Consider the following 19,324-nt stretch of genomic DNA (forward strand, 5'->3'; position numbering starts at 1 on the left):
GTGTGCTTACACGCGAAAACTGTCAGAGGCGATGGGACGTATTCGTGAGCAATAATCCTGAGGGAAATCCTGATCCTGCGTCTCATTTTCGATCCCTCGAGCCTCCATCTTTGAACGAATGTTCAAATAAAAATACCTGAAATGCATCGAAATTTATAACTGAAAATATCAAATGAATAGCAGCTTCCGGGAAATCGTACCGAGGAAATGGCTTTTCAAAAAGGCTGCGAAACCAGAGCTGGTTATTTCAGGACCAAGCCCGAGCCCTGGAACAAAGTTATTTATATTTTTTAAGCAAATTCAAAAATCCTGTATTGAAATATTTCAATTGCACACAGAAAATACCTGAAAAATTCAAAGTAGAAAAATTTCGTCAGTTTTCGCGACAGTGCCGTCAACAAGTAATGATCGTATTTTTTTTTTTTTTTTTTTTAATCTAATCAACCCATAAATTTATTCTCACGAATGATAATCACAGCGCGTTATTAGTTGCATGGCGATTGAAGCTTATCGTACGGACTGATTGACAGGAAACTGCTCCGAACTGCTTCGATGCATATTTAAATGGGTATTACGAATTGAACGTATCCGTCGACGTAATCGACGAGTAACCGTAAACCACCATTCATATATTTATCCACGTCTATTCCTAGACGTCAGTCTTGTAATGGAGACTTCCGAGGTGTTAATTTTTTTAGAAATAAGACAGTAGCAGCGAGACTCGTAGTTCAAACGCACCGATCGTGGAGCCAGTGGTTCCCTGATGCATCGAATGCCCTTGAAGCGTTGGATCTGATAATGCGGAGGAGGTTGAAAGGATGAGTTTTTGAAATAGCAATCTTGGCAAAAAGTAGAACGACGAAATAGAATTTGATAGAGAAAAAAATGATGAAATAATGTGGCTCGTAATGGGAGAAATAATGCAAGAATTTGTTCAATTTCTTGGGAAATTAGACGGCGTGAGAAATCCATTAAAATGTCGTTTCCAGCTACGTGCCTTTGCATGTTTCGCTCCGAGGGAAAACGTCAAAGAGGTCGATCGACATTGGCTTTCGAAATGAAGATAAAACGGATTTGCATCGTGCGCTTCGCGGCCCAATCGATGCCCCAGCATGTGTGCTTTAAGGTATGATTACAAATTTCACACTCGAATTCGCAGCTCCCATTGTCCCCCGTTCGCTTATTTGCAAAGGACTTTGCGTATACAATTAATTGTGTTGACCAACTTCTGCGTTCCATGAATTTTGCAACCGGAGATGCACACAACCGTTCCAAGGCGGAAATGGATTGCGACAGTACAAAAGACGAGAAGATCTTACGGTGGCGTACTCCGGTGGTGCATAGACCAACCTCGCTTACCGGTTATCTATTTTCCAGCATATCGGGTGTCCCAGCCTGGATGATTGGCGTACTCGACGAACTCAAATTTCAGTCTAAATTCCGACTCTGAATAGCCTCGGATCGTTTCGTTTCCCCATCTCGCTCCAACGTTCCCCCAAGGATTTTCGTTATCGAGTGAAGGACGTGAAAAATTGACAACTCGAAGAAAAAGGACGCACTGAAAAGCGGAACAGGAAGCCGCGCGAGTGAAAAATGAGGGGGCAACGATGACGAATGATCCTAAATATTAACCTTCTGCCCAACTTCAAAAACGTTTCGTCGATATTTAAATTTCTTAAGAATAATCCAATCGAGCGCTAAATACGTGGAGAAAAAAATGTTAATACATCTCCAGAGATATTGGCCGAAGCAATAATAAGCCGGCGGAGCGAGACACGCCTGATAAATAATTCATTGCAAACAGTCGAATTTAAGGAACGTCGTATTTGAGCAAAAGCACGAAACGTCGACTCGGTGAATATATGATAACCTCGTTTTTCCTCGGTGTGTTATGCATTGTTAGCGTACCGTTAATCACTCCGTGCCGTTGAATCTTGCGTGCATGTTCTTGGATAAAAAGGCCGATTGAAAAACGACAAGACTTAGATCGAGTTGGAATTCGGACCTGGACTTACGACGAGGTAAAGTACGCGCTAACGATCGGTCGCGAGACACCCGATATCTATAAATGCACTGGGGGCTTAGACACGCGGATGCGACTCTCATAACTGTATGCGTTATTCTCGGTGGGGCAGTGAAAGTGTTTGCTACTATGAAACTTCATCTTCCACAGAGTTAACTTGTACTACTCACCGCAATGACTCTGTAGACGTCATTTCAAACTCTCCTCGTTTACTAAACTGCAGTCCGCGTTAGAAGTTCATTTACCTGAGACGCGACACAGCGTTCGACGACAGTGTTGTTCGGCTGTTGAGAAAGCTGCCAAAGAATTCACAGCCAAAGCTCTCCGAGGATTCAGCATTTCGCTGTCAGTCGAGGATCGCCTGCCAACTCGTATCAACAGTGGGATTCAGTGTTGTTGACGATTTATATCATTTTTCTACGAGCATTAACATGCAGATTGTTTTCGTCCTCGGATTTATCGCGGTGGCAATGACGAACGCGGTCGTTGCGGAGGAAACCCATCGTGAGTAACATTCATCCCGATTCTTGCGAGTGCTTAACCCTCTCGGACCGTATGTTGCTTCTACGCAACACGCGCTTCCAGGCCCAATGAAACTGCATCGGTCACTAAGGTCGGGGTTCTAACTGCCTATTTCAATCACGCAAGGTTAGATTGCACCTTAGATACTCCTAAACCAAGAGATAAACTGCTTTAACTCATCGAAATATCAATATGAAGTCGGCGTTTCATGTTGAGTTGGCGTTGTGTGAAAAGGTGCTTTAGTTATCGCAAAAGAAAAGTGGGTATACATTTTTTTTTGTACTCCAAACGTTATTTCCTTTCAAAGGGAAGCTAATATGATGTATTTAAGGTATTCGGTGCTAGATTCATTCGTAAATTTTCCTGATTTTGCTCCCCAAGGACCTGGTGCTGCGCGCAGCGAACATTCAAAAATTCATATTTCCCAACAAAAAACCGAAATGTCACAATAGATTCGGTAACTAGAAAGTATTTTGAGATAAAATTATGAAAGGAATCATTTTCCGTCAACGCGAAATAGGTCTCGGTCTGAGAGGGTTAACGACGACGTGCTTCTTTTCCCGATATTTTCGTACCTGAAGCCTTCGCGAAGGTTTCTTCGTTCGTAACGCTCTGCGAATCGATCAGTACCAGCATCCCCTCATGAACTTCGACCCTCCATTTTTTCAGCTGAATACGTCAAACCTTGTTCGAGGAGCGATCCTCAATTGAAAACGTGCCTGATCGATGCTCTCCACCATCTCAGACCCTACTTGAAGGTCGGCATTCCGGACATCAAGTTACCTTCGGTCGAACCGTTTCACGTGAGTTTATCCAGTCCTCGTTTACTCTCATTTTAGAGAAGCGATTTTTACGCTTGCTGGGAAGATACTTTACGGAGCGCAGTCTCCCATTTTTTTCACGGGACGCGATCGTTGTTTTTGATATTTGGACGAGTCAATTAAGTGGCGACAATCGATGCGGTTACATTTTCGCATTGAAACTTGAGAGAGAAAATCCAAGCTCGAGGACCTGAAAAACGATTCCGAGCAAACTTTTTCTGGGTGTTGTTTTTTTTTTACATAATTTCATAAAAATTCGATTTAATGAGGAAAATCGAGGATGAGTGGAACACAAATTTCGTAGAATTTTTCGGGCTTTTCTGCTCGTGCTAAAAGTTGAGTAAAGTTAGGACGAGAGTTGACGTGCACCGCGAGTCGTGAAAGTGTGCTCGACGAATGATTTTTTAATGTCGAAAAAAGATTGATTGAACGACGATAGTGTTATGAACGTTTGCATCGTAAAAGAATGGACGGGGTCACGCTCTCGTGCGACGTCAACTGACTCATCTTACCCACCTCAAGTGACTACGAATCTAACAGTTTGTCGATTCACAACAGATGGACGAGCTGAGCCTCTCACTGACAGGTGGTGCGAACGGTTACAGGGTTCGTCTGCGCGATTTACTCGTTAGGGGAGCGAGCAACTTCACGGTCGACGAGATCAAGCTCGGCTCACCCTTTGAAGCGATCGTACGAATGCCTGCCCTCGTTCTCGACGCTCATTACTCCAGGTCAGAATACTTTATTCGCGTGAATTTTTAATCTAATCAATGCAGTTTTGTTTTGACCTACATTCGTAGGAGAAAAGATCGATGAAATTTTTCCTTCTCGCATTGAAAACTCGTTTCAAAACTGATCAAATTATTGTTCGATTTCAGTTCCGGAGTTTTGATAATATTGCCAGCAAGCGGAAACGGCACGTTTCACGCAACATTTGGAAAAGCTCGGGCTTTGGTACGCGGCATCGTAAGCACTGCAGTTCGTAACGGAAAAACTTATCTGTACGTCGAGAACTTGGACGTCAAACTGAGTGTCAAAGACGTCAACATGAGAGTGACTAAAATATTCAATAATAATAGGATACTGAGTGAGTAACGTGTCTCTGAAATACTGAAATCTCAATTGCTCGCCCTCCTCCGATCGGGAAACCGATGACCAAACATTTAAGGTATTCCTTTCACGAGCCCGAATACTCTACAAATAACTGATTTTAAATAACAGTAAAGTAAAAGTGCATGCGAATAGATTGGCCAAATTTCAGTTCGGATTACCGAACGTTTAATGAAGAATAAAAACTTCAAAAATTGTAAAATTTATACGGGAGCTTACAGAGATTCCATCGTCACCACATTTTTATTCAATGCTAAATAATTCTAAATTCCTCATACAAACTGCTCTCGGGGATAGAAAAAAATGTAAGAAATCCATAGCGACGATAAATAAACGAATCAGTCGAAATTTCGAGTGCCCCAATTCGCGCCACCGAAAAATAGGCTCACGCGAAAGGAATACCTTAATCGGTATACTTTGTGTCGAATGTCATAAAAATCAATGAAATCAATTTAATAAGTATTACGCTCAATAACACGAGCATTGCATCCGAACGATTACGTTACAGCGGAGGCCACGAATCTTTTCCTTCGTGAGAACGGACAGGAAGTTCTAAAAGCGATGGAACCGCAGTTGAAGCTCAAATTATCAGCCCTCTTCGCCGGTATCGTCAATCAACTGTTGCTCAACGTGCCTGTAGAAACATTCCTTTTGCCATGAGCTTCGCGAGTTCTATTCAAATGTTATATTAGGTACTCGCAGCTATTGCGATATAACAGCGTTGTTCGGAGAATTTTTTCACAGCTTCAACTTAGTGGTGATCGTATGGGTAAGGTGAAAATGTGCTCGAGAAGTATTTGACGTTGTTCGACTGTATTTCAATCGAGCTACTTCGGTCCACATATTTCCCTCCATGACTGGACCAATAAAAGACTCTCATTCAATCCAAACGACGTTGTTGTTGTTGTTTTTCGTTTTTATGGTCACGTGAGCAGCGAAGTCAATGAAGAACGACAATGGCACAGCGCGTTTTTTCCTCGTCGTACGAGGTGAATGGAACTTTCCACGATATTACAATCCCGACCGAATACCGACTAGTTTCAGTGAGGAACTTTCTAAATTTAACTCCATCGACGAAAACACACTTGCGGGAACACATTTCGGTGATGAATTAAATCACTCTCTCACTACCCATCGATGCTGGCCTTTTCTATCCTCATCGATCAATCCTGATCGATCGACAGTTTAAAACGCACTTTGCTTGAAAACCCGATGAATACAAGTGAAACGGAAGCTCATGTAACGGTGGCATTTGAAGACAACAATCATAGCTTGAGTATTCGAACATTCGCTTGCTACGAGATGGAAAACATTGTCGTTGATAACTGTTGCAACTGCGTGCTCCACTAGTGAGGAAGCAATTTCACTTTGTTAACAGTTTTATTCTTATGATGCGGAAAAAAATGGACTTTTTTTACTAATTAGGAAAGAAATGAAAATGCAGTCTCAGACGAGAGAAATAAAAGGGAGCAGATGAAATTTCGTTTTCTGGAAAATAAAATGGGTTAAACAATCAACGAAATATGTTTGTTTTGTTTTTATTTGGTCTGTACATACGATGTTCGGTCTTTACACATGTCACATTTCAATAGAAATATGCACTGTTTGAGCAAGCCACTAAAACTTGGATTACGCGGCTTCGTTGAAGTTAAAAATGACGGAGAGAGACCATCGTTGATGCGCGTATAAAGCTTTCGTGTCAGATATCTTTGAATTTCGTTTATAACAAAATGACATCAGTCTTTAGCACACACGCAATAAGGAAAAATCTAACGAATCATTGAGCAAAATGATAAGCCTTTGTCCGAAGTGTAGCAATCCGTTTGTTTTGATATGCACGCTTTTTTTCCTGCTGGCGGAAGACCTTGGAGCAGCGATACGATCGGCCGTCGATCGCAGCTTGAGATTTTTGGACGTAATCACGAAAGTTATTCAATATTTATTTGCTTCTTTTCATCTTTACTCGTCGATTTACACAAAATTCTTCGCTCATGGAAATGTCTTGGAAAACGAGAGCTTCGAAAATATATTTCCAACGAGATCACGAAGATAAGGGTTCCAAGTCTCCGCGGCGTATGGCAACATGTCCCGGTAGAACACCGGCCAGTATTCGTTTGCGAATGCCAACGCTGCTTTAGCTGAAAATTTAACAATTTTAATTATTTGCTATTCGATGCTCAACATTTTTCACACATTTCTTTCTGGTTGTTTCCACATTCTGTATTACTCAATAAAATTTGAATAAAAACTTTGAGGATTCGACACACATTCGTTAAGGAAGCTCTTTGCCGCTTCGGAATCGATTATGAAAGAATTTTTTTCTGAGATACTCACTCAATTCTTCGTTGCCGTTGAAAAGGTCACTCGCCCAAATCTTCATTTTTCCAACGTCAGGAGTCAAACGGAAAGTTTCGATGATCCATTTGTCATTAACGACCGGTCCCTCGATCTCCCAAACGGATCGAACATCCTCCATCGAAATGTTGAAGTGACCTGTATTTCGAGATGATTTTGTTTTTTATTTTCCGCGTTAAATTATTTGGACACGACGCTGGTAAAGATATATTTCGCAGATTTTTCTCCGGTGAATTCTCACCTTTTCCTCCAACCCTGAAGCTGCCGACCGCTCCCTCCGCTTTGTAGTCTCCCTCAACGAAAACTTTGCTCATCTCGGAATCAATTTCGAGGGAGAAACGGCCCTTGGTATCGTGCTGAGGTTTGACGGAGAGGAAACGAGTTTTTGCGAGCCCGTACGACCTGATGTTTTTCGTAACTATCTGCCCAGATACTTCGCCTACTTTGTAATTGCCGCTTTGGAATTCGACGACGAATGGCTCGAGGGAGGGAACGCCCAATTCCGGAATTCCTAGAAATCAGTAAACTTCGGTGACCGGAGATTCGCTACTCGCTCGCTTGCGCTCTTCCGTCGATGATGCAATGACTTTTTTGCCCTTCCCCGCACAGAAGAAACTCACCTTGAACAAATATTGGCCAGGATTCCTGCAGAGCGAGTCGCAAACAGGACGAATAGTCATCAGAATCCTTTTTGCATGTTTTCACCGAGGAAGCTGAATCAAGAAAACGTTTCGTTTCGTTTTTAGCCCTCGCATCTTTCAATTGTTTAAACGACGCATGAATCGAAATCAGTAAATTTTGAACTTTTGTCGCATTTTCGTCGCCTAGCGAGGCTTTTGCCGAAAAATCTTTACAAATTCCCTCCGGAGTGGCTTCACAAGTGCGATCGAATTTAAAATTCTCTAATCAGCATCGTGCGATCCCTGAAATTTGTTGCTCCGATTTGAAGTTTCGTTCGCTCAATTTCCGTATAGTTTTAAATGCAAAGCAAACAGCACTGAATCTGAGAAATACCGAGAGTGCAAAATGGTCCCGTTCTTTTCTACTATTGTCAAAAAAATATTTATTAATCGTGCCTGTTTCTAGCGACACTTGTCTAAATCGAGTGAAGGTTTCGCTGCGAATCGATGAATTTAAAACGATATTGGCGGGAATACAGGGAATCACAGTTTCCTCGAGTCACGATAATATCCAGGGCGATAATCGGATCACCGAATCGATTAAAAAATGCTGAATTAATCCGACAAGGAGGTGGTCCTTCGCACAGTCAGTTGAGAGTAATGAAAAATCGTCATGTTTCTTTCGCTTCGTTGGCACAACATGAAATCGGAGCAACGTGAATACATTCCGCGGAATTTGCGGGAGCGATATGCGCGGAGGAAGGTGACTTACGAAGAGCGACATCCTCGGCGTGGACCGTGACTAGGTTGATCGCGCAAAACGCTATTGATAGTACGTAAACGAGCGACATTGCTTTATCGGCGCTTTTAAAAATGCTAACTCAGCCTCGCGTTTTGCGCGCTCTCTTTATATAGTTTCCCGCCCCAAGGACTCGCTCGCCGATGCTGCGTTGCAAAATTGCATGTCATTAGTGGCTCCTCTCACTCTCGCGATTCCTTCTATTCCAGGAGAACTGAAACACCGACAAAGACGGAGCGAGAAAACGGACGCGCGGGCTTCGTGCGACTGGAAGGGGCCAAAATAAGCAATGTCCGCGTATACAATAAACACTTAATTAAATACGTCATTTCCAAATGCTCCCTTTGGAGCCTCCGTTCGAACAAAATTGCTTCTACGACACGAGAGAACGCGGATCGATGCTTTGCTGGATCCCAAGCTCTTATCGAAATCGAGATTTCTTGTTGCGGAAGAATCGTCTGTTTTGCGCGATGCAAAATAATTTTGGCTTCCGCGACTGCTGTCGAAATATAAAACAGCGAAAGCTCAGTTTTTCTGGCTTTCAAAAACACTTTTGAACGTAATTGACGTACGATATTTTAAAAATCATTGATTCGCCGTATTTATCGAAACGAGGGGCCCGATACGAGCATTATCTTGAAACGAGATTCTTTCGAAAAATCGGTACAATCGCACTGCTTCGGTGCCGATTTTTTTCGAAAGCCAAGAATTCAAAAGTGGCTTCGACCGCGATCATTTCGTTTGAAAGTACACGCAAACGAGTGCTTTAGATCGGCCCACATCTTATTAATGTCAGTTGATCCATGAACGTTTGCAGATCTATAAACCGATATTCTACGCACTTTCGTTGCGTTTCCTCCTGCGCTCGATTCTCGGTACGAATTTAGCAATCAATCATTCGTTTTTCGAGGGCCATGCTCGAGGAAAAGAAAATAGCAAAACAGAAAAAAAAACAGAGAAAATCGGGAAGAACTATCGAGTGTTGAAAACCGGTTTGAATTAGTACCAGCGAATAGGAGCGCTCGGGAAGTTTTTTTGGAGACATTCCCTGGCTCTCTCCTCCTTCGATCCTTGGCAAGGAAAATATAAATTTCCGAGGCTATTCGTATTGTTGCATTATTTTCCGAGCGGGGCACGAGCCCGGTCCGCTGACGCGTGACTCGAAAAACTTCAAATTCAACAGCTGCGAGGCGAGTCTTTATTTCGACGCATTTGTTTCTCGCGCTCGCACGCGAGAGCCTCCGCGATTCGATCCCAATCGTATTAGGGATAATCGCGGTCTTTTCTGCTCACCGCTGTACGTCGCTACGCGCTCTGTGTCTCGCTCTGTTTATCCCATACCGCCTTCGCGTCCTTGCTTTTTCCCCCAGTTCATTCACTTTGACTTCGGTGATAATTTGAAAAAACAAATAAACAAATGAAATAAAAATACGAAAGAAATCTCACGGAGCTTGATACGAACGCGGGAAACCTGTAATACGGATTTCTGTTTTTATAAATATTTATTCCATGATCCCGATACATGAATAACCGGCTTTTTCAAAATGCATCGATATTACTATAGATTCGAGCGAGTATCGAGTGGGCAATTCTCTTTGTTCGATACAATTTTAGCTGTTATTCGTTTTTTGGCTGAATTCGTTTTTTTCCGTGCTCGACCGACAGACGCAACAACTTTTTTCGTCGGACCGGCTACCCAGTTACCGAACCACAATATAATCGAACTCGAAATCGCCGAATGTTCGTTCGTTTTATTTTTACCATGCCGCGAATATAAATTTCTCATCTATACGGCTTTGAATCGTGTGAAGTGCTCAAAGAAATGTTGACAATTCACTGCGTTGGCTGTGCAAACGATCGTGAGTTTTAACGCTGTGAAATGTGCGGTTGCATCTTCACCGCTTTTCCTCAAAATTTTCGCAACGGAACGTCCGAGAAAACGTAAAATTTTTCGTCTCGAGGAAAATATTAATATCGATAAATACGAATCCCTGCGAAAGCTTTTTTCTTCCACGCTGACTCGAATTCGTCCCAAAACTGTTCTACCGACGTTAAAGTTTCACGGCGTCGTCCGAGGCACGGAAATGAATAATCGACGGGCCGGTCCCATCGGTAACCAACTCGTCATTATTTTTTGCTGCATTTTATTTTCGTTTTTATTTCCTATGAAGGTTCAATGAGGAGGGAGCAACGAAGAGTCGAAAGAAATGGAATGAAAAAGCCACGACAACGCCGGAGGGATCGAAGCTTACCGACTGAGTTAATCAGTCGGTGAGTGCCTATCGTCGCTGTATATAATAAGGACGAAAGAATATTTTCGTGGGGTGTTTTAATGTTGCCGGGAAAACGATTTCCGGTACTTTCAAAAGTCGTTCACGCGTCGACGGTGCGGGAACAGAGTTTCTTCCAATGGACAATCCTCCGATCGCGGTCGGTAAAAAAACGGTCTGCACTTGCAAGAATCTTAATAAATCACATTAATGACTCGTAGTCTTGCAGTATTCTATGAAGAATGAAAAAACCGATATTTTCTTCGCCACCGTCTCGGATGATTTCTACTTTATTCCCGTCCCCTTTTTTTTCAAGCCACGTATGACATCAACCGAGACTGTGAAGAAAAAAAAAGAAATTGATCGTTCCCGTCGCACAAAAAGCCGCCATGAATGTCACACATCGGATGCATCGATTTATATTTTCGCTGCTTCGCACCAAGAAGGTGAACAGTTCCATTGAACGTTGCGTGCGCATCATCGAAAATCGAGTGAAATATCGAACTAAAAAAAATACAGCAGAAAAGCGAGTCCCTTGATATCACAGATAATGCAGAGAAAAAATGCTTCTGTAACCGACTTGATATTCATGAATGCAGCGAAAAATACGTTTTGTTTTGCTTTCATTTTGCAATCGGTTTTTTTTCTTCTCTCATTGTTTTTTTATGCAGATGCAGAAATCGTACATGCAACTGGGACTGAATCTAAGACCGAGAGAGAAGTCTAACTGGCACGATGAATTATTGTATTATGTCTAATACGTAGATGCAATCTGCTGTCACTGCTGTCTTATGGACAAGTTCCTCCGCATAATAAGAACCCATTCTCGTTTTTTTTTCCTCGCTGGACGCACAACTACAGCTGGCTCAAGACGCACCTGCTCACGTCGCTCCTATATAATACGTGTTTTCGAAGTACACACAAATTATATGTATGAGACATTTCACGTTGAGTTTTCATTCCGAAAGCCTCAACGTATTAAGAATTCGTCATTTTCTTACCACAAAGATCGTACTTTTTAGGAATTTTCGGGTATTTTCTCTGGTCAACGATTCAGCGGAGCTTCACAACTGTTTTAATTCTCGTCAATTTCTTTTCTCCGGCTCGATTGATTCGGAGTGGCTTGAAAATTGAGGCATCGGAAGAAAAACGTTCTAGTAGAACAGTTGCTCGATGTTTCGTTGACTTTGTGCAAAATACGAAGGAAACGACTCAACAATACGTTTCTCTTTTGGCACCTTGTTAGAGGTGAATTGAATATTTTTGAAAGCTCCAATTTTCATTGGCCCCGAAGGTGACCATTGCATTGCGAAGTTTAGGCGAATTTGACCGACTGTTTTTTCGAGAAATTGACTTGATTTTGTTTGACCATTGAATGCATTTAAATTTGTAATTGCGACGAATTTTAATCGGTTTTTTGAAGAATCGACTTTTATTTTTGTTTCGCCATTCGCGTGAGCTTCAATTCGGAATAATTGAATACGAGTTGTCCATTCTGCGAAAGCTTCGGAACGTATTTCGTGCGACGAAAAGTTCAGCAACGTTGTCGATTCGGCTTCCGTCCGCGGAGGGTTATTAATTTATGTAAAGTTGTGAGTCACGCGCCACTTTTTCGTGCGCATTGCCGAAACGGTCGGAGCGCGAGGAAACGGCCGTAAAACGAATGCCCCCGCGTGTGCAATTCCCTACTAAAAAATCTCTTCGCAACACCACTTTTTGCTGTCAGTTGCATAACAATGCGAGTAAATCAAAACATTTCGTCAGTGTTTTTTGCTACGAAAGATTCCCTCAAAATATCGGTGCGGGCCCACAGAATCGCCGGAGTTTCCGAGTCGCCGAACCTCGAAAAAGTGTCGAAGCAGTCTCCCCCGAGATATTTGAGAATGCCCAAGAACGACTTCGCGTGGAAGAGCCTCTACGAAGTTATGCACTGATTAACTATTCCCCGTGTTCTCCGGCGTTGATGAGAGTCTGAAAGGAAGAGAAGTGTCCTCGCGTCGCTATCCTCCGCTGCGCGGTCCGGACCGCGTGAGATATCGAATCGTCATAGAAGTTGCGTCTTTGTAGGACGCGATTTTGCGCGCGCTCCCGTCCCATTACATTTTTTTGTGCATACTTTTCTTGTTAGCACGAGGAGGTGCAGCCTCGCCAGATCGAGGATAAAGCTGTGAGACATTCTCGAGCTCTTTGATGTATCTCTGCGCTGTGCTCTGTTGGCGAACACGCGCGACGTTTCAGTCCTTCGCAGAATACGATTAACGAGCGCGGTAAAGAGACCGCGATCGTTTCTCTCGCTCTTTTTCTTTGTTCCCCAAGCCCAAGTAGCTATCGGCAATCGATCTCGCGATCGATAAACTTGCTGCGCCTAATCTCAAGCTTTACGTTTCTCTTATCGCCCACGTTTTTTCCCGTTTTTTCTTCCCACCCGAGTTATAAGCGCGCCGGAATAGGAACGAAATTACTTCAGATCGCAGGCTCTTCGTAAGATTCTAAAGCAATTCGAGTTCCCGGACGATTCCGGAGATATTTCGAGGGCAAAGATCCAGCTGATTGCACACCCAGCCTCCGGGGCACGGCGAGGGACTCGAGATCCACTCGGTCCATTTGTTATTTGTGAATGTAAACGAGCATTCAACGTCTCAGCACCGAGTCGCGTTTCCTGGATTTATTTCAAACAGTAAATTCACGAACAACCGTCTTCGTGCTCGATTCGAATATTCAGGCCTGCGTCACTCTCGCTCCGGTAGATCGACACTAAATCGGTCGATCGGAGCATACGCGCGAATGTTTATTTATACACAAAGGAAGTGAAAGGACTCAATGTGTTTTCAGAACTGCTACGATTAATGAAATTTAAAGAAAAAACAAGTTTTTATCACGTATTTAAGAAAATTGAAAAAAACGTCACTCCGTAAGCCGTTTCGATCGAATAATCCGATGAAATATTTCGTTGGATTGTCAAAGTTCATCCCAAAAAAGAATAGCCGCGAGTGGGCCTTGCGCAGAGACGAAGAAAAACTCGTTTAAATCGTAACGATCGCCACAATGTTTTATCTCCTGCATCCTCTCAATTTCTACTCATCGAAATACCAATGAAACTTTGTATAGTATCGCGATTCGAAGGAATATTTGCACCGGAATTGGAGAGCCCGGATCGCGTGTTACTTGATACGAAAAACATCATTAATTTGCATCGCGAATGAAGATGAAACTTCCGCATAGTCGTCAATTACCTCGTAATGCCGGTGACGTACGATCGAGAGCGTCAAAAACGCTGTATTAGAATCTCGTCGTATGTCGAGGGAAGCGAAACGATTTCTTAGTTTCTATTCTCCCTCGCTCCCCCCTCCGAAACTCCGTCTCGAAGCAATACAGTGATAACTACAATAAAATCCACCTTGTCGAGGAGTGTACGAACGTTTTTATGTAACGAGCACAGAATGCACGTCTAGCATCGAAGTGGACGCCCTTGGACATCCTTTGCCGTATGAAAAACGAGTTTCTCTTGAGGACGTGGACTTGGCACGAAGAAGAAATCAATGAGTCGTGTGCTGCGAAGGAATAAACGTTTGTCAGGTTTCTCAAACTCGAGGATAAAAGTGTGGCAGTGAACAAAAGTCACGAAAATATGATCGGTCGGACGAAGGGCAATGAGAGAATAATGTTAATGACGATAAATTATGGTAATTGGAGAAGAAAAGCCTGCGAGAAAGAATCACGTGACTCGAAGCTTGGAATGGAACTGAAGCACTAATAATAAATGTTACGGCATGTCGAACATTACCGTTCGATTAATTTGAATTGATCAATAAATTTCGTAACTAACGCGATGCATTATTAATTAGGGCTCGCTGAGGCGAGAGACTAATCCGAAGAAAAAACGACGAGGGAATAACTCGGGCTTACGTTGAAAACGGGGACAATCGTGCTCGTGGGCGAGTCTTATCTAATTCCGTTTCTCTCTTGCTGGTGTACGCGCGCGAGCTCGCGCGAGCTCGCAGAAGAAGAAATATGTAGGTCCCGGCGTTCGCGTGTACGCAAAAACGCTCGCTTATTCATATGAAATGCGCGCGCATTTCATTATTTTTCTTTTTTTGCATTTAAAAGGGGCGTTGCTGCTAAGGCCTCCGTTCACCGCGCCGACTGTGCGATTCCTCATTTGTCGCTGTCGATGCTCAAACTCCCGAAGAAACAGACGCTTTGACAATGGATTTTCACGAAATCGGACGAATTTACGGAATTGCCAAATCTTTCGTGAGGATCGTCCTTAAAGTTGATTTTCACACGTAGAAATGGAGTTGGTACTTCATCGTCCGTTGAACATTCACTCATTGTCAGCAAATCGGGCAATTCCAATTTCCATCCAAATCGCGATGAACGATGAACATTTTTTCTCCAGTCGAAGCGTCGCTCGCGTCAGAAGTGGCCTTAAGGCTTAAGGTCAAGCAAATAAAATGTTCTGCGTCCGAGTTTTTATCCTCCGTGAATAACATTCCGAAAAATCGATATTTTTCAACGAATGAACTTCGTCCCTCTCCTGAAAATGAATAGATGCAGTTATTTTCGGTTTATATTATATTTTTTTTTTTTTTTCATTCAGAAAAAAAACGAAGGCAAAAACGTATTTTTTTTCGCGAACTCGCGATCTGGGTCAAAACGCCTTAAAATCGATAATAAAGATTCAAAAATTTTAGTCGCTCCGGAACCCCCGAAACCGGAAATAAATTGGGCGAAAAGTTCTCCCCAAAAGTGTCCAGAATGGACGCTCCTGAGTGGACGAACGTGGCGACAGTGCAATGAAACGTCTACACTTTACGACAATATTTGACACTGCCTTCATTTCAAACATTAAATTGTACGTAAAAACTCTGCCAATTACTTACTCAAGGTTTAACAGAATATTCCTCCTCGCAAAATTTGTTGAGAAAAATCATTCTTCGCTGTTGTTTTCTCTCATGTACGAGTTTTCAAGAACGAATTTCAGTTGCGATCAACAACAGCTGTCGTAAGATTTGGGAACAGAGAAAATGTCGCAGCGGACCAATCAGAATCGTAGAAAAAGCAGTGCCGATGCGCAGCTGATTCAGTCAGAAATCTACTTAAAATAAATAATAGGGAAAAAGTAATTTGAATGAATAAGTAAATCATTACAATAACAGTACAGAGAGAGAGAGAGCGAGAGGACAATCGAAATTGCGCTGTAACTGTCGGCATCACGTTTCATCATACCACAATAAAAATGTCTAATTTCAATAGCACGGAGTCGGTTAGCCGAGCGTTTCGTCCGCATAAAAGTACGGTTATGTGAAAATGTAACGAGTGCTCGGGTCATGTTGTGTCACTTGAAGTTTTATTTTCGAGTATTCCGTCTTCTCAGAGTTCAAATTTACCTGGAAATACACAACAGTTCCCTCTTTCGGTCTGGTAAGATGGCCGCAAAATGTATCGAAAGTCCTATCGATACCCAGCGGACGGCGAGGAACGATTGTGTGACACGAGAGTGTTCGCAAGGATTTGCAATAATCTTAATCATCGGGATAATCCAGCAACGGGGAAAAATCGTCGCTTATTGAATACTCACAATGAAAAAACGCCCTCGAAAGCTATGCGTACTGATTCTGTTATGAAACAACTTTGTCACGCCTGGAATACCGCCTGAGCTCGCGTGGACCGCACATTCCCTATCCTAGTTACAAGACACATGTGCTCCCCCGGCAATCACACGGACAGCTCCATACGGTGCTGCCAGAATGATGCGCGACGGCGAACGACCGAAGGAATAAGCCCGCCATTGTTTCTACTGTCAGTGAATCAGCTGTTTGGTGTTTTCGGCACGTGTGGGAGAAATCAGCTGTTGCATTAATCATGGAAGACCTTACGGAGGCTGATTTAACTCCGGCACCGAAAAAATACGAATGTGAGTATAATTAATAATCGAAATTATGATAAACTTATCGTTTTTCGAGATCCAACGCCTCCCCGATATTGTGTATTCAATGTTCCGGTTCGCACGATCTCGCGGCCCCGAACACATGGCTGTTTGGCGGGAACAACATCAGGCCAGTGCCGTACTCGCGATAAGTGTTATTCTTGCTTTTGTCATTACCTACGTAAATGGCTTTTTACTCAAAAATATTTTTCATTTTTGTGTTACAGATTTAGATCACACCGCGGACGTACAGTAAGTTTGAATACTACTTCTTTACAATCGTATTTGTCATTTCTAGGTTATGGAAACTTAACCTTCAATAAAATAGCACATGTAACACATGTCTAGACATGAACATCTAATAAAGCAGTCTTCTGAGAACAGTTGCATTGGAGATAATTAGAAACACTTGGAAGTACAAAAAAGCTCTAAAGTTTAGAGGCAAACTTTTCATCTATTTATGATCTACAGAAAAATATTTCCATTTGAATGAAACTTTGACCAAAAAATCAGCTTTTCTACAAATAACCAAAAAATCTTGAGAACTGAATGAAAACACGTTTATCGTGAAATTTCAAATAAGTTTTGAAACTGTAATAATCTTTATGGGATTATTTATAACTGAAATTATCGAATTCCTCCACTTCCTATCGCGTGTACTGCTAAAACTGCTGGGCACAGAAGAAAAACTTTGATCTTCGAAAATCGATTTGTTTATTTATGAAAGCTCTCGGAACTAAACTACCGAAAATATAAAAATGCTGCCGTATCTCATCTGTAGAAAATTTTGCACTCTCTGAAATCGTCCTTCACGTTTTTTATACTATTTTGACGGCTTTGGCAGTAGTTTTGGTGAAAGGGCACGGATTTGACGAGTAAAATAACGAACGATTGGTCAAATTGGAATTTTATAAAGATACGATAAGAAAATCACGTCAACATTATCGATCGAACCGAGCCGCAAAAATGTAAATTTCCATCTTTTGAGCTCGGTTTCTCGATCGAAGTGTGAGCAACTGTGAAATTTGTAATTTTTCTCGACTTCGTAAAACCTTTGATGTACAGATTGCACGCATGGGGCGATACGATGGAGGAGGCTTTCGAGCAATGTGCAATGGCGATGTTCGGCTACATGACGGAATTGGACAAGGTTGAAATGACGCAAGTGCACGAAATCGAAGCGGAAGCGGAGGACTTGCCGGGCTTGTTGTTTCACTTTTTGGACGAGCTGTTGTTTATGTTTTCCGCTGAGCCTTATCTCGTCGCGCGTGTAAGTAAATGAACGTAGCAATAAAATCTCAATTTCTGAATTCTTAATAACAAATAAAAAATTTTGACAATTATTTGTTTTTTTTTTTTCTTCAATTTATAGAAAGTTGTAATCAAGGAATTCGATCGTGACAATTTCAAGATCAAGGCAATAGCGATCGGTGAGGAATTCAGAATAGGCAAACATCCGCAGGGTGCTGAAGTCAAAGCTATCACGTATTCGGCAATGCAAATACACGATCGACCGGAGCTCGAGCGTCCCGAAGTTTTTGTAATCGTGGATATATGAACACCGACGAATCTCCAACGACTAATCCACCGACAATTGGGTCCCTCACCCCAAATACGTTCTCTTCGTTTTCTCCTCTTCAAAGGCCTTATTTTCTCCAAGGAGGGGATGCATTTTTCGTCTCTATTCGTCCAGTGAGGGCGAGAGGGACAACTTTTCAGAGTCGAGCGAGTCTTAAGAAGGGAGAGAGACCCAAGCGACCGCCCCTATCCCCATTTTCTAGAAACGCATCAGCTTTTCTCTCTCTCTCTCTCTCTCTCTCCTTTTTGTATAAACTCATGCAGGGTTCAAATAAATACGTTACGAAAGAAACACCGGGCCCCCTTCTTTGACGATTCGCGTCCCAGTCCCGTCGTGACCGTGTCACGGGACCCCGGGGCCTCTCAGCACTCTGCACTCTGAAGATTACTCAAGTAAACGAAAGTATGACTCTTCGGATGCTAATACAATCGTCCGGTAATTAAGGAACTTTTTACATCTATTTAATCTGAAAACTCAAAAGACCCTTACAAAATGTTGTGACTATTTTCATACTCGGAGGACGAGCTGACGATGACTGCTCAGAGGGAAAAATCGTTAGCAAATTATTGGCTGGTTGTCGTTTGATTGAGAACCGCAGAAAAGTGTGCGATTTTTCTTTCAATAAAAAAAACCTTCGCTATTTTATTGAGATAATCAAACCTTATGAGTTCTTCGTTGCTGCTCTTTCGTAAATTCGAACCAAATATATTTGCACTATAAATGAAAAATTGAGGGAAAATCGAATTCTTATACGTTCGAAGTGTTATAAGGACTCGAGTCTAATTAGAAGTTTAAAGTGTTGGCCAATTTCGGGATGGTTTTCCATCGACGAATAATCACGTCAACTGCATCGTTCATTTTGCTTGCTGAATTTCTCTCAAGATTTTTTATAACAGAAGTCAATTTTGACAAAAATACGATCGAGATCGCGCGTGCTTCAAAAGCATTTCCATACTCATTTAAATAAACCGACAACGTTGAGTGCGGTCTTCGAAGTTAAATAACTTCGGGCGAGGTCAATACTCGGAGGGGTGACCGCATTAGCATGCATCGACTCGTTGGGAGTCCATTCGATGGGCAGAGGGCTGTTTACCTGAACTTTCGACGACCCAGATCAGCTGAAACTCTGTCAACGATAAATCCAGCCTCTGGTGTAACGCTCCAGCTGGGGAAGGGTTTTTGCAGGAGAAAACAGGAACGACGAAATGAGGGGAAAGAGCAAGGTTTGTGTCCAGTCGACAAGAATCATCTTTGTTTACGTTTTTCAGTCGATGACACAAATCATGGAAGTAAATT

The 19,324-nt window shown here is 42.4% G+C and overlaps 3 protein-coding genes and 1 long non-coding RNA gene across 4 annotated transcripts; 2 read left to right on the forward strand and 2 right to left on the reverse strand.

The window, feature by feature from the left end:
* The first annotated feature begins 1,904 nt into the window (after window positions 1–1,904).
* Window positions 1,905–5,998, forward strand: LOC122410269 (protein takeout-like). Its single transcript, XM_043418410.1, has 6 exons — window positions 1,905–2,021; window positions 2,174–2,527; window positions 3,215–3,348; window positions 3,925–4,097; window positions 4,245–4,453; window positions 4,985–5,998. Exons 2-6 carry the CDS (start codon window positions 2,455–2,457, stop codon window positions 5,134–5,136), a joined length of 741 nt encoding a protein of 246 aa, XP_043274345.1. The 5' UTR covers window positions 1,905–2,021; window positions 2,174–2,454; the 3' UTR covers window positions 5,137–5,998.
* LOC122410264 (uncharacterized) lies at window positions 5,999–8,368 on the reverse strand. The gene is made up of 5 exons (XM_043418406.1): window positions 8,224–8,368; window positions 7,452–7,544; window positions 7,073–7,342; window positions 6,811–6,969; window positions 5,999–6,614 (listed from the first exon to the last, which is right to left on the reverse strand). The coding sequence occupies exons 1-5, from the start codon at window positions 8,300–8,302 to the stop codon at window positions 6,466–6,468; spliced, it is 750 nt and encodes a 249-aa protein (XP_043274341.1). The 5' UTR covers window positions 8,303–8,368; the 3' UTR covers window positions 5,999–6,465.
* Window positions 8,369–9,770: 1,402 nt separating this feature from the next.
* LOC122409495 (uncharacterized) lies at window positions 9,771–15,831 on the reverse strand. The gene is made up of 3 exons (XR_006260714.1): window positions 15,404–15,831; window positions 14,427–15,057; window positions 9,771–14,071 (listed from the first exon to the last, which is right to left on the reverse strand). It is a non-coding gene; the product is annotated as an uncharacterized lncRNA (long non-coding RNA).
* Window positions 15,832–15,838: 7 nt separating this feature from the next.
* On the forward strand, window positions 15,839–18,319 carry Archease (protein archease). The gene is made up of 4 exons (XM_043417111.1): window positions 15,839–16,437; window positions 16,677–16,701; window positions 17,515–17,719; window positions 17,822–18,319. The coding sequence occupies exons 1-4, from the start codon at window positions 16,386–16,388 to the stop codon at window positions 18,005–18,007; spliced, it is 468 nt and encodes a 155-aa protein (XP_043273046.1). The 5' UTR covers window positions 15,839–16,385; the 3' UTR covers window positions 18,008–18,319.
* The last annotated feature ends 1,005 nt before the right edge of the window (window positions 18,320–19,324 follow it).

Source organism: Venturia canescens, chromosome 4 (genome assembly GCF_019457755.1).
Source record: "Venturia canescens isolate UGA chromosome 4, ASM1945775v1, whole genome shotgun sequence".
NCBI classification, from domain to species: domain Eukaryota; kingdom Metazoa; phylum Arthropoda; class Insecta; order Hymenoptera; family Ichneumonidae; genus Venturia; species Venturia canescens.